The 12,987-nt window shown below is 45.9% G+C and overlaps 2 protein-coding genes across 5 annotated transcripts in view; one reads left to right on the top strand and one right to left on the bottom strand.

Moving 5' to 3' along the window:
- SLC2A6 (solute carrier family 2 member 6) overlaps positions 1 to 6,235 on the bottom strand; it is a 15,637-nt gene extending 9,402 nt beyond the window's left edge. Inside the window, exons 1-2 of the mRNA XM_087879983.1 lie at positions 6,012 to 6,235; positions 1,075 to 1,203 (exon numbers count right to left, since the gene is read on the bottom strand). Of these exons, the coding sequence (XP_087736109.1) occupies positions 1,075 to 1,203; positions 6,012 to 6,034 (152 nt within the window). The 5' untranslated portion in view covers positions 6,035 to 6,235. The remainder of the gene's footprint in view (positions 1 to 1,074; positions 1,204 to 6,011) is intronic.
- Positions 6,137 to 11,422, top strand: LOC117656261 (uncharacterized). 4 transcript variants are annotated; one of them, XM_034404383.3, is made up of 3 exons: positions 6,137 to 6,220; positions 9,285 to 9,353; positions 10,352 to 11,422. In XM_034404383.3, exons 2-3 carry the CDS (start codon positions 9,332 to 9,334, stop codon positions 11,215 to 11,217), a joined length of 888 nt encoding a protein of 295 aa, XP_034260274.2. In that variant the 5' UTR covers positions 6,137 to 6,220; positions 9,285 to 9,331; the 3' UTR covers positions 11,218 to 11,422. The 4 variants fall into 4 exon arrangements, with proteins under 4 accessions (XP_034260274.2, XP_034260276.2, XP_087736116.1 ...); XM_034404385.3 differs by lacking the exon at positions 6,137 to 6,220 and adding an exon at positions 6,990 to 7,081; XM_087879990.1 differs by lacking the exon at positions 6,137 to 6,220 and adding an exon at positions 7,517 to 7,694.
- The last annotated feature ends 1,565 nt before the right edge of the window (positions 11,423 to 12,987 follow it).

The raw sequence follows: 12,987 nt of genomic DNA, 5'->3' as shown, positions 1-12,987 counted from the left end.
CAAGTTGTTCCACTGATTCATTGTTCTCACTGTTAGGAAATTCCTCCTTAGTTCTAAGTTGCTTCTCTCCTTGATGAGTTTCCACCCGTTGCTTCTTGTCCTGCCCTCAAGGTGCTTTGGAGAATAGCTTGACTCCCACTTCTTTGGGGCAACCCCTGAGATATTGGAAGACTGCTATCATGTCTCCCCCCTGGTCCTTCTCTTTGTTAAGACTACTAGACATCCCTGCAACCATTCTTCATATGTTTTAGCCTCCAGTCCCCTAATCATCTTTGTTGCTCTTCTCTGCGCTCTTTCAGGAATCTCAAATCATTTTATAACTCTCTCCTTGATGAGTTTCCATCCATTGCTTCTTCTCCTGCTCTCCAGGTGCTCCAACCATCCACCCCGTCTTCTTTGTGGCAAGCCCCTCAAATATTCTGCCGTACAAGAGCAAACCAGCGGATCTGCCGATTCCTTTTCCTTCTGCAAAAGCTGACTCAAGACAGGCTGCAGGAAAGCTGAAGTTGAAAGGATGTTTAAAAAAAAAATATGTGCCAGTAACTGTGTGGTCGGGAGAGAAGAAGGGAAGTTGAGAAAGTCAGCTCTACATCTGAGACGGAACTGAGAAAATAGTAAATTTAAAAGGTCCCCTTGGAACCGAGATCCACTTTTGAAGATGTAGTTTTTCCTGACAAGGTATAGAAGGGGTTGCCAATCCATTTATCCATTTATCATTGATTGCCTTTTTTTTTTTTTTTTTTTACTCCCTAGTTAGTCTTCCTACAGCCCATAATCCACGGCTGGTCTCCCATATGTTTAATTGAATCAAATCCCATTGATTTCCTAATACGTAACAACAAGTTGGGAGAAAAGCATCAACCCGTTTGTGTTATCAAACTGCGAAAGGGGGGAAAGAACAGAGGAAGAGCAGCCAGATCGAGGAGAGTGGGTGTAGCTTTTTTTCTACTGATGATGAGGACTAGAACCTTGAGCGAAAGTGAAGGCAGCATGTCAAAACAACCTGTTCTCGATTGGCAGAATCCAATGGGCATGGAGGGATTCACGGGAGTTCAAGAGAAATGGAAACAGTACCTGTAATATTCCTTTTCCACCTGTCGAGGGTCCTTCTCTCTCAACGACCCGTAATCTTCCAAGGGCTCGTGGGCCAGCAGCGGCTCAGTGACGTTGGCCTCCAGGGTGGCTGAAGGTGTGGGATGCTCCCTGAGAGGAGAAGAGAAAAGCAGGGAGAAGATGGGGAGTCAGAGAGCCACGCACAGGCAGAGGAGAGAGCCTCCGACGGGCAGCCAAGGGAGCTTTTGGAGCTGAACAAGCAAGGAAGGAAGGAAGAGAGAAAACGAAAGGAAAGAAGACCAAGATGTGCAATTTGGGGGAAAAAAATCACGGGTTGGAGAAGAGGAAGTGAAGAAGTGGGTGAAGAAACCGGCTGTGGAGCAAGATAACAGAGGGTGACGAGAGAGGGAGGGAGAGAGGGAGGGGGAGAGAGAGGGGGGAGAGAGAAAGGGAGAGAAAGGGAGGGAGGGAGAGAGAAGGAGAGAGAAAGGGAGGGAAAGGGAGAGAGAGAGGGAGGGAGAGAGAAGGAGAGGGAGAGAAAGAGGGAGGGAGAGGGAGGGAAAGAGGGAGACAGGAAGGGGGAGAGAGAGGGAGAGAGAAAGAAAGAGGGAAAGAGAGGGAGGGACGGAGAGAGAGGGACGGAGGGAGAGGGAGGAAGGGAAGGAGGGAGAGGGAGGGAGAGAGGAAGAGGAGGGGGAGAGAGAGAGAGTATATATTATTTCGGTCTACCCCATTTCCTCTGCTAAATCCACCTCAACCTTTCTTCCTTGGTAAGAAGAGGACTCCCTCTATTCCCCCCCACTCCTTTTTCTGATCATGGCCAGCCAAAATAACTGGGAGAACCTTCCCAGCCTTCTCCTGTGGTTATTCTTCAACATGGATAGTCCAACTGTTGAATGTGTGTGTGTAGGGGGGGGTGTCCCCCTTTGCCCCATGTGGGGAAAATCCCCAAAGCAAGAACCTACTAACATTGCTTATTAAGGGGCTGAAACATACGATTGCAGGAACTGGGTATGTCTAGTTTAATGAAAAGAAGGACCAGGGGAGACGTGATAGAAGTATGTTCCAGTATCTCAGGGGCTGCCCCAAAGAAGAGGCAGTCAAGCTATTCTCCAAAGCCCCTGAGGGCAGGACAAGAAGCAAAGGATGGAAACTCACCAAGGAGAGAAGCAACCTAGAACTAAGGAGAAATTTCCTGTCAGAACAATTAACCAGTGGAACGACTTGCCACCAGAAGTTGTGCTTGTTTCATCACTGGAGGCTTTTCAGAAGAGACTGAGCAGCCATTTGTCTCTGTTTTTCTCTCCGTGTGTTTCCCTCCTTTATACATACAGTACACAGAAAGTCCTGCTGCGGAGTGAAGTCTTCACTCAGGTCCTCTCTTACAGCTTACGTAGACAGGCACAGCTATAAGCCTGCACTGTGAAGTCTTCACTCAGGTCCACTTCTCTTCTCCTTCCCTCCCTCCCATTTAAAGATATAAATTACTGTGCAGCATGAAGTCTTCAGTCAGGTCCTCATCTATAGCTTCAATAGATAGGCATAGATACAGGCCACAGTACTATGCATTGAGAAGTCTTCACTCTGGTCCACTTCTCTCCCCCCCACCCTCCCTCTCCCTCCCTCTCTCTCTCTCTCTCCCCCCTCCCATTTAAAGATATAAATTACTGTGCAGCATGAAGTCTTCAGTCAGGTCCTCATCTATAGCTTCAATAGATAGGCACAGATATAGGCCACAGTACTATGCATTGAGAAGTCTTCACTCAGGTCCACTTCTCTCCCACCCTCTCTCTCTCTCTCTCTCTCTCTCTCTCCCCCCTCCCATTTAAAGATATAAATTACTGTGCATCATGAAGTCTTCAGTCAGGTCCTCATCTATAGCTTCAATAGATAGGCGTAGATATAGGCCACAGTACTATGCATTGAGAAGTCTTCACTCAGGTCCACTTCTCTCCCACCCTCTCTCTCTCTCTCTCTCTCTCTCTCTCCCCCCTCCCATTTAAAGATATAAATTACTGTGCAGCATGAAGTCTTCAGTCAGGTCCTCATCTATAGCTTCAATAGATAGGCACAGATATAGGCCACAGTACTATGCATTGAGAAGTCTTCACTCAGGTCCACTTCTCTCCCACCCTCTCTCTCTCTCTCTCTCTCTCTCTCTCCCCCCTCCCATTTAAAGATATAAATTACTGTGCAGCATGAAGTCTTCAGTCAGGTCCTCATATACAGCTTAAATAGATAGGCGTAGACATAGGCCACAGTACTATGCATTGAGAAGTCTTCACTCAGGTCCAGTGCTCTCTCCCCAACCCCCCTCCCTTTACCCTTCTCCCCCTCCTTCGGAGTAGCATCACTGGGGTTCTGATGACCAACATTTAACCAAGCCATCTGCTGTGGGTGATGGTGTGGTTTATGTGTCGCAAGCTTCTGGTATTTAAAGTCGTTCTAGAAATTGGGGAAACTCCAGTATAAACTCATCTAGGCTGACATTTCCCAAACAAGAGTCTTGTAGTCAAGCGGACTATAAATAAAACCTCTTGAGAAATGGGTCCTGTTTTGAACCTTTCCTGGTCTTCGTAGATTTTTCTATTCACCTGATCCAAATAAACTCGGCTGCCTCTGGAGCAAGGATGAAATCCAGCAGGTTCTGGCGAACCGGTAGCGGAAATTTTGAGTAGTTCGGAGAACCGGCAAATACCGGCTGGCCCCAGAGTGGGGTGGGAATGGAGATTTTGCAATATCCTTCCCCCAGGAGTGGAGAGGGAATGCGGATTTTGCAGTATCCTTCCCCTGTCACGCCCGCCAAGAACCGGTAGGGAAAAATGTTGAATTTCACCCCTGCTCTGGAGAAAGATAGTTCAAGTTTGACAAACTGAACGGAGGGAGATTTCTAGAAGTGTGCTGATTTTTTTTTTTTTAAAGGATTAAAAACGTTGCCTGCTCTTTTTTTTAAAAAAATCTTTTTGTGGCTCCTACAAAGCTCTTTTCTCAGTTGTGGGTGAATCTCCTCATCCCGAAAAGTACACCCGTGTTTCTTGATCCTTGCCCCGCATAATTTTTAAAAAAAAATATTTTATCATTCCTGTATTAAATTTAATCGATATGGTTCAATTAAGCTGTTAACTGATGAGGTTTAAAGTTATTAAACATGCAGGAATCCTCTCCTTTTCCATTTTGCGCTTTTTTAAAAAAAAAAAATATTGAAAAATATCCTTCTTGCTGTAGAATTCCCCCTCCATTAATTAGAGAGCATGTTCTCCGCCAAGAAGCAAATTCAGAGCCTCAGGTTTTATTTCCCACACCCTTGGGAATTTCCAGGCTTCAATCCAGCTTGCCTTATAAAACCTTCAACTGCTAACCATGAAAATTTAATTTAATTTAATTTCCAATTTATATACCTATGAGGGATCCTTGGTGCTGTCTTGAGTTTGCTTGTTTTATTTATTTATTTATTTATTGGTTCGATTTCTATGCCGCCCTTCTCCGGAGACTCAGGGCGGCTTACAATGCGTTAAGCAATAGCCTTCATACTTTTGTATATACCTGCTTAGTAGGGCTTTCGCCCCCCCCCAAGCGGTGTTCTTTTTTTATACAAAGTCAGCTTATTGCCCCCACAAACCGGGTCCTCATTTTACCTACCTCGGAAGGATGGAAGGCTGAGTCAACCTTGAGCCTGGTGAGATTTGAACTTGAAGTAATTGCAGGCAGCTGGTGCTACTTAACAGCACTTTAGTCTGCTGTGCCACCAAGGCTCTCTCTCTCTCTCTTTTTTTTTTTCTTGTTTTTCTTGCAGACGTTTTATTACCTACACTAGGTAACATCATCAGTGATGTTCCCTAGCTTGGGTGATGAAACACTGATGATGTAACCTAGTTTGGGTGACGAACCGTCTGCAAGAAAACCAAGAAAGCTCAGAGAGCACCAAGGACAGGGGTGAAATCCAGCAGGTTCTGGAGAACCAGTAGCAGAAATTTTGAGCAGGTCGGAGAACCGGCAAATACTCTCCCGGCGATTGGCGCAAAGTCACCCAGCCGGCTTTCATGCCTAAAACGGAACTAGAACTCCCCCTCTCCTGGTGATTGGCGCAAAGTCACCCAGCCGGCTTTCATGCCTAAAATGGAACTAGAACTCACCCTCTCCTAGTGATTGGTGCAAAGTCACCCAACTGGCTTTCATGGCTAAGACGGAACTAGAACTCCCCCTCTCCCGGCGATTGGCGCAAAGTCACCCAGCCGGCTTTCATGCCTAAAACGGAACTAGAACTCACCCTCTCCTAGTGATTGGTGCAAAGTCACCCAACTGGCTTTCATGGCTAAGACGGAACTAGAACTCACCCTCTCCCGGCGATTGGCGCAAAGTCACCCAGCCGGCTTTCATGCCTAAAACGGAACTAGAACTCACCCTCTCCTAGTGATTGGTGCAAAGTCACCCAACTGGCTTTCATGGCTAAGACGGAACTAGAACTCACCCTCTCCCGGCGATTGGCGCAAAGTCACCCAGCCGGCTTTCATGCCTAAGACGGAACTAGAACTCCCCCTCTCCCGGCGATTGGGGCAAAGTCACCCAGCTGGCTTTCATGGCTAAGACGGAACTAGAACTCCCCCTCTCCCGGCGATTAGAGCTAAGTCACCCAGCCAGCTTTCGTGGCTAAGATGGGACTAGGATTCATGGTCCAGAGATTCAAGAGTCCTCCTGTCCCTTAATTACCAAACCAAACTGACTTTCATTGCGATATTTCCCCACAACAACCCTGCGAGGTTGAGTTTGGCGGAGTGTGCGTGTGTATGTGTGTGACTGGCCAGCTGGCTTTCGTAACTGAGGCCGGGCTAGAATTTCCACCCTTCCTTCTTTCTAAAAGGCTAATGCCTTAACCTCTGGAGCGCGTAGACCAAACTAGCTACCCTTGCAGTACAGAAGGAGAAAAAGTTGTCAGTTGCACAACCACAAGAACATTTTACCTAGATACAGGTGAGAAGTCCATGGGAGCTTGCCAGGAAGAGTTTGCCGAGACAAGCCTGAACTTTCAAACAATTTTTTTTAAAAAAAACAACAGAGCAAGCAACTTGCAATTGGAAGATTTGCTGCTTGGAAGAAAAACCCTGGAGTTTTAACTTTCCTCCTCCATTGTCCTTAACGCCTCTGGAGAGCAGCTGCAAGGAAGATTGAGGTAGTCCCACCCTTTGAGGATTGATATGGGCGGATGGGTTTATTTTATTTGGTGCTTATGCTGTTTTTTTCCCCCCCCCCACCTCCCTTACTCCAGGGAGGATTCAGGGATAGGCTGCCCAATAAAATCCCATTCGTAGCAGTTAAAAACCTAGTAAAACCTTAGGCAGTTTCAATGGTGTTTTTTTTTTTTAAAGGGTCCGTGGGTGATTGACAGGTTTTCTTCTTCTCCCTCAGATCCTCACATGAAGAAGTAGTTGGGTTTATGGAGGGAGGGAAGGGGGGGGGAGAGAGAGAGAGAGGGAGAGAGGGAGGGAGGGAGGGAGAGACCAGAGTGAAGACTTCACGTACTGTGGTTCATAGCTATGCCTATTTATTTAATCTGTAAATGAGGACCTGAGTGAAAACTTTAAGTCTTCAGTAGAACTTTCTATGCATAAGGGGAGGGAGGGAGAAATGGAGAAAGAGAGAGAGAGAAAGAGGGAGAGAGAAAGAGGGAGGGAGGGAGGGAGAGGGGGAGATGGAGAGAAAGAGAGAGGGAGGGAGAGGGGGAGAGAGAGAGAGGGAGAAAGAGGGAGGGGGGGAGATGGAGAGAAAGAGAGAGAGGGAAAGGGGGAAAGAGAGGGAGAGAGAGAGAGAGGGAGAGGGAGAAAGAGAGAGGGGGGGGAAGGGAGAGGGAGAGAGAGGGAGAGAGAGAGATGGACCAGAGTGAAGACTTCACAATGCACCCTACTGTGGCTTATAGTTATGCCTATTTAATGTGAGGACCTGAGTGAAGACTTTAGGGTCCACAGTAGCCTATCTTGAAATGGAGATGATAACTTATATCGATATCTACTTAATCGATGTATGAGGAACTGAGGTAAAATTAAATAGGAAATAAATACTGGTCATTTATATCTTTAAATGTAAGAGGGGGGTGTGTGTGTGTGTGAGACAGAGGACCAAAATAAAGACATGACTGTGTGTGTGTGTCTGTCCGTTTTGTCTTTGTGTGTTTGTGTTTCTTTGTGTTTTTGTAGAGTTTAAATGTTGTGTGTGTGTAAAAATTAACCCGAGTGAAGACTTAATAATGTACAGTAACGTAGCTTATAGCTGAGTGTATTTATGTAATCTGCGAGGACCTGAGTGAAGACTTAATGTTGGAAAGTAATTTATAGCTTGGAGAGAGGGGAGGATGGGAGGGAAAGAGAGAGTGGGAGGAATATGGGGGGGAAGAGAAGTGGACCTGAGTGAAGACTTCTCAATGCAGTAAACTGTGGCTTTCAGCTATGCCTATCTATTTCATCTTCACAAGAGGACCTGAGTGAAAACTTCACAATGCACAGTAGTTTATGCCTTTAAATGCCTTGGTAGTACAGTGGTCTAAGGCACCCTGTTATTAAGCTGGTTATTAAGACCAGCTGCCTGCAATTACTGCAGGGTTCGAATCTCGCCAAGGCTCAAGGTCGACTCAGCCTTCCATCCTTTCTAAGGTAGGTAAATTGAGGACCCAGTTTGTGGGGGCAATAAGCTGACTTTGTATAAATATACAAAAGGATGAAGGCTATTGCTGAGCACATTGTAAGCCACCCTGAGTCTCCGGAGAAGGGCGGCATATAAATCAAATTTTTTTTAAAAAATGGAGGGAAGGAGAGAGAGGGAGGGAGGGAGGGAAAGCGGGGAAATAGGGAGGGAGGGAGAGGGAGAAAGTGGGAATGGGAGGGAGGAAGAGAGAGGGAGGGAGAGAGAAAGGGAGGGAAGGAGAGAGGGGGAAAGGGAGAGAGAGGGAGGGAAGAGAGGGAAGGAGAGAGGGAGAGAGAAAGAGGGGGGAAAGAGGGAGGGAGGGGGGAGAGAGAGCGGGGAAATAGGGAGGGAGAGGGAGATTAAAAAGAGAAAGGCGAAACGGGCTCAGACACAACAAAATTTGATGAAGTAAAATATGGAGAGCATAAGTACTTTATAGGGATAAGTTTTGTAAATGGACACAGTTCCGCATAAAAAAATGTTCTTTATTTTTTTATATCTTTGTATTCCTTTTTTTGGGGGGGGGGTATTTTTGTAGGTGTGTTTTTGCTTTTGTGTTTATCGAAAAATTCATACAATATTTAAAATATATATATATATTTTTCAACGAAAGCGAAAAGCAGGAAGCGAGCTGGAGCAAAGTTGAACATCCGAGTCAATTTTCCAGTTCTTCTACTTCGAGCTATTTCGAAGTTATTTTTCAACCCTTGGCCTCTTAAAGGAGAATGTTTTCGGAGATGTGGTGGTTTTTCTCTTATCGGGGACGGTGATTATAGTATGTTGAAATTCCCCCAGCAAAATAACATTTATTCATGTAGGCATTTAAAAAAAAAAATCCATCATGAAATCAAGAAAGTCAATCCCTGCAAGAGAAAAATAGCACAGAAACTCTGAAGGCTGCTACAAGTGAAGATCCTTTCCCAGAGGTGCTAATTGTCTACTTGCAGAATATACATACCCAAATGTCACAAATGAAAAGCATTCAAAAAGGGCTTTATTTCATAAACAACTCTTTAACAGGGTGTCGTTAAACGTTTGTGAGCTTCCAATGAATTCTTGAAATGTCATCTCATCGTTTCCTTTCTTTTCCTTCCATTAAACCGGAGGAGTGGAAGAGGTCAATCGGGAAAAATAATAGTGCTTTTAACTCCTGAAAAGTTGGAAAAAGAGCGGAGGATGGCAGAAGGGCTGTTGTTAGCAAAAATTTTGCAAAACTGGCCTTCCTGGCAAGCCAGTGTGGGTGGCTTTTAAAATAAAAATAAATGAAATATCCAATAAAGGAGAAGATTTGTAGGTCGGAGTTGAAATTGAGGAGTTCTTGGTTTTCTTGCAACGTTTCATTACCAAACTTGGTAACGCCATCAGTGCGAGCGTAATAAAACGCCTGCAAGAAAAACACCCAAGCTCAGAAAGTTCCAGGGATCCTTCATAAAATAAAAAAATAATTGCAGTGGGCTTCTGCTTAGGAAAATGTTGATTTAAGTTTCGAAGATTCGTTCTTTGGCTTTAACAAAACGCGACAGGAATATGCTTCTTATTTTCTCTCCTTGGTTTAATAGGAGTCAGATGATCAGCAGAACTCTGTAAACAGAGGCCGACTCAGGAAATGTTGGGTTGCTCGGCGGACAGTAAGTAGCTGTTGTCACTTAGCAATTTCTTGGTTAATAATAATGGTTTTTTTTTTTTCCAATCCTAATACTCGGTTATGGAATTCCCTGCTACAAGAGGCCTTGAAGTTGAAAGACACATATAAACTTCACCGAATTATTTTTGGTTTTCCCATCCGTTGAGAGCAGCTGGATATGCACATGCCCAAACTTTTAATTTTTTCCATAAAGTATGTAATTGCATCTTGCAACCAGAAAGCTATTTTAATAGGGAACAATTCTAGACGAGCCCGTTCCTTGAAGGTTTAGTTATTTACTAGCAAGGAGCTTTAGGAAAGAGTTTGGCAGGGAGTAATCAGCAGGGAGATCCTGCCTCCTGATTCAGAATTGTTCTGACCTAGCCTTCCCAAGAGCATGAAACAGACTCCTTGTCCCGACAAAAAACCCTTTTTATTAAGTTAATGTGAATTCTACTCATTCACATCCAGAAAAGTCTTTCCAGGGTGAATTTACAGTGACAGACCTTATCTGGCTTGGGGAGCTGCCAAGCAACCAATTAAGTGAACTAATTGTCTCCTGCAAACTCCACTCCCCTTTTGCTCCTCTTTATTCCCTCTGGGAGGGGCCATTCATCGTCCACCTGTGGCTTTACTCCTGAGTCGACCCTTGTTCTTTAGCTGTTCCCTTCATCTGGCAGCTCTGCGCATGCGCACACTGGGGACAGGCTGCAGCTGTTCTTCTGCCCCACTGATGTCTGACTCCGAAGGCAGCTGATAACTGTCAGATGGCCCTGGCTCCCTCTCTGCCTCCGACGCAGAGCCCTCATCAGAGCCTTCCCCAGACTCCAGGACTGGTCCAGGTTCCTTCCCCAACCTCCCCACTGTCTGAATCTGCTGCCAGATCCGCTGGCGGGCCACAACAAGAATGCAAGCATTTGAAGCATCTCATCCTGCTTTTTAAAAAATTTTTAAACTCACGATTGTTGTATTGTTGTCGTTTTCCTTCCTCTGTGCTAAAAGACGGAGAGATGCAGGAAAGACGAAAGGACGATGAAAGTCGCACGGACAACGGGAACTTGCCAGAACTTTGTTGTGGAGTGAGGAAGGACGCTGAGGACCAGGCAGATGAGAAGTCTGGATGTTCGGAAAGTCCATCTTGGCAGCCTCAGGAATCTGATTGCCTCCCTTCCATCTTTCTGGCAGCCTTCCTGGCTCTCGTCTTTGTCTCTGTGTCAATGGTCCTACTTTGTCATGAGACTGTCCACTTTCCTTTGGCCTCGAGTCCCAATACTGTTCGTCTGCCCGAGGAAGATTTCCAATCTCTTCATCTCTTTTTCCCAAACCAACCAGAATCAACCTGGAGAACAATCCAGCGATACGTTTGCCACCCGTCGGGGAAGTCTCATCTGGAGGAACCTTGGATCCTGGTTGGGATTGGCCCAGGAGATACAAGCTGGACCCTTCTCTGCTTCACAAAAAGGATGCTCTCCTTGCTGACTCGGCAAAAATCCATCGGCGTCGAGTTTCTGGACTCAACCAGTCCTTGGCTTCCTCTGATGGGTCCTTCTGAAAATAGGACCTGGTTGATCAGTAGCGTGAAGGTTCTTTGGGGAGGAAAGGGTGCCCCGAGTGGATTGGTGGTGTCGTTGCAAAGTCCCCTGGGTGGAAAAGGAGAGGTCACCAAGAACGCATTTGCCCTCGTGGGGAACGGTGAGGAGCAGATTCAGGAGAGGTTCCTGCTGCAAAGACTGACTCCGTTGTTGATCTCAAGAATTTTGAGCTTGAGTTCCGATAGGAGACCGAAGGAGATGATGATTGACCACGAGAACTTTCTTGTCCTCTTCGTCACACCCGAGCAATATTTGGAAAGTGGGTTGGTTTGTTGAAGGAGGCTTGTGTTGTATCTGCCGTCCTTCCTCTGAGAGGCGTCTTCTAATCACTTGGGCACAGGTAGAATGAAAGGAGGTAGAACGTCAGTCAAATTTACCTGGGAAGTGAGAAAATTGCTACGATTTCTGAAGGGACAAGGGTGAAGATCAGTGTTGGGAAACTCGGGCAAGGGAAATAAAGATCTGCACGTAGAAATCCTGATTTGCGGTGGGCCAAAGTATTTTATTAAGCACCCATAAAATAAAGATGGAAGAATGGACCTTCCAGATTTGTCATGAGGATCTGCGGAAGAGAATTACCCCAGAACAGTGTTTCTACCCCCCTTGGCCCCCTTAAAGATGTATGGACTTCAACTCCCAGAATCCCCCAACCAGCAGAGAATGCTGGGAGTTGAAGTCTATACATCCCAAGATGGCCAAGGCTGAGGAACAGTGCTCTAGAACAGGGATCTCCAACCTTGGCAACTTTAAGACTTGTGGACTTCAACTCCCAGAATTCCCCAACCAGCAGAGAATTCTGGGAGTTGAAGTCTATACATCCCAAGATGGCCAAGGCCGAGGAACAGTGCTCTAGAACAAGGATCTCCAACCTTGATTCAAAGCTGGCTGAGGAATTCTGGGAGTTGGGAGTCCATAAGTCTTAAAAGTTGCCGAGGTTGGAGACCCGTGCTCTAAAAGATTTCAGAACTGGACAGTAGGAATAACGTATCTCCAGATGTGATTGAATCTCTGGAAGGTTGAATAGAGGACAACTTGGATGTATTATTGTCAAAGAAGACCATCATGGAAATAATTGTAGTAGAAGTCTCCCTTGTGCCTTTGTTGGTGTGTATATAAATGTACAGTGATTGTATACTTGGTATGTTTGGGAGAAAAATTGTCCAGCCTTTCCAACTGTTGTAATCCAGATGTAACACAGAGTTGGAAGGGACCTTGGAGGTCATCTAGTCCAACCCTCCCTTGCTCACGCATGAGACCTGTACTAGGGATTCAAACCGCCAAACGGTCAACCTTTCTGATCGACAAGCTCAGTGTCTTAGCCACTGAGCCGCCTAGTCAGTCCTGTAATTCTACAGCCCTGTAATTCTACTTGTGAACTGTGGTGATCGGACACAGGTCCTACTACATTTTACTTACTTACAAGTTCTACTACATGTACTTAAAAGCTACCTCATTAAAAGGTGACCTCTCTGCCAAGCCAGGATGGGTGTGTGTGGGAACTACTTATTCAGTGCGTATGTTTACATTTCAGCCGAGTTCCCAGATCTTCCAAATCAAGGTAATCTGGCATTTTTAAAACGTTGAGTCTGTTTGTTGTTGTTCTCAACAAAGACACACCTTTTTCGACATGTGTTAAGGTTGTGGGAAAGGGGTGGTGGTGTAACGGTATGTGAGAAGGAGCTTTGGAGACGGGACAAAGAATGGCAGGCCAAGCAATGGTCAGATAAGAGCAGGGGTGAAATCCAGCAGGTTCTGACGAACCGGTAGCGGAAATTTTGAGTAGTTCAGAGAACCGGCAAATATCACCTCTGGCTGGTCCCAGAGATGGGGAGGGAATGGGGATTTTGCAGTATCCTTCCCCTGGAGTGAGGAGGGAATGGGGATTTTGTAGTATCCTTCCCACAGGAGTGAGGAGGGAATGGGGATTTTGCAATGTCCTTCCCACAGGAGTGGGGAGGGAATGGGGATTTTGCAATGTCCTTCCCACTATTTTGCAATGTCCTTCCCACAGGAGTGGGGAGGGAATGGGGAGGGATTTCGCAGTGT

The sequence above is a fragment of the Pantherophis guttatus genome, chromosome 16 (genome assembly GCF_059756535.1).
Source record: "Pantherophis guttatus breed Tessera chromosome 16, ASM5975653v1, whole genome shotgun sequence".
Classification (NCBI taxonomy): domain Eukaryota; kingdom Metazoa; phylum Chordata; class Lepidosauria; order Squamata; family Colubridae; genus Pantherophis; species Pantherophis guttatus.
The sequence above is the reverse complement of the archived record's forward strand: the minus strand, read 5'-3'. Positions and strand labels throughout refer to the sequence as shown.

Bases quoted from the DNA above. Each gene is read 5' to 3' on its own strand.
- LOC117656261 (XM_034404383.3), top strand. From the start codon at position 9,332: ATGTTGGGTTGCTCGGCGGACA. The intron at 9,354-10,351 runs GTAAGTAGCTGT...CTGTGCTAAAAG, and splicing joins GTTGGGTTGCTCGGCGGACA to ACGGAGAGATGCAGGAAAGA.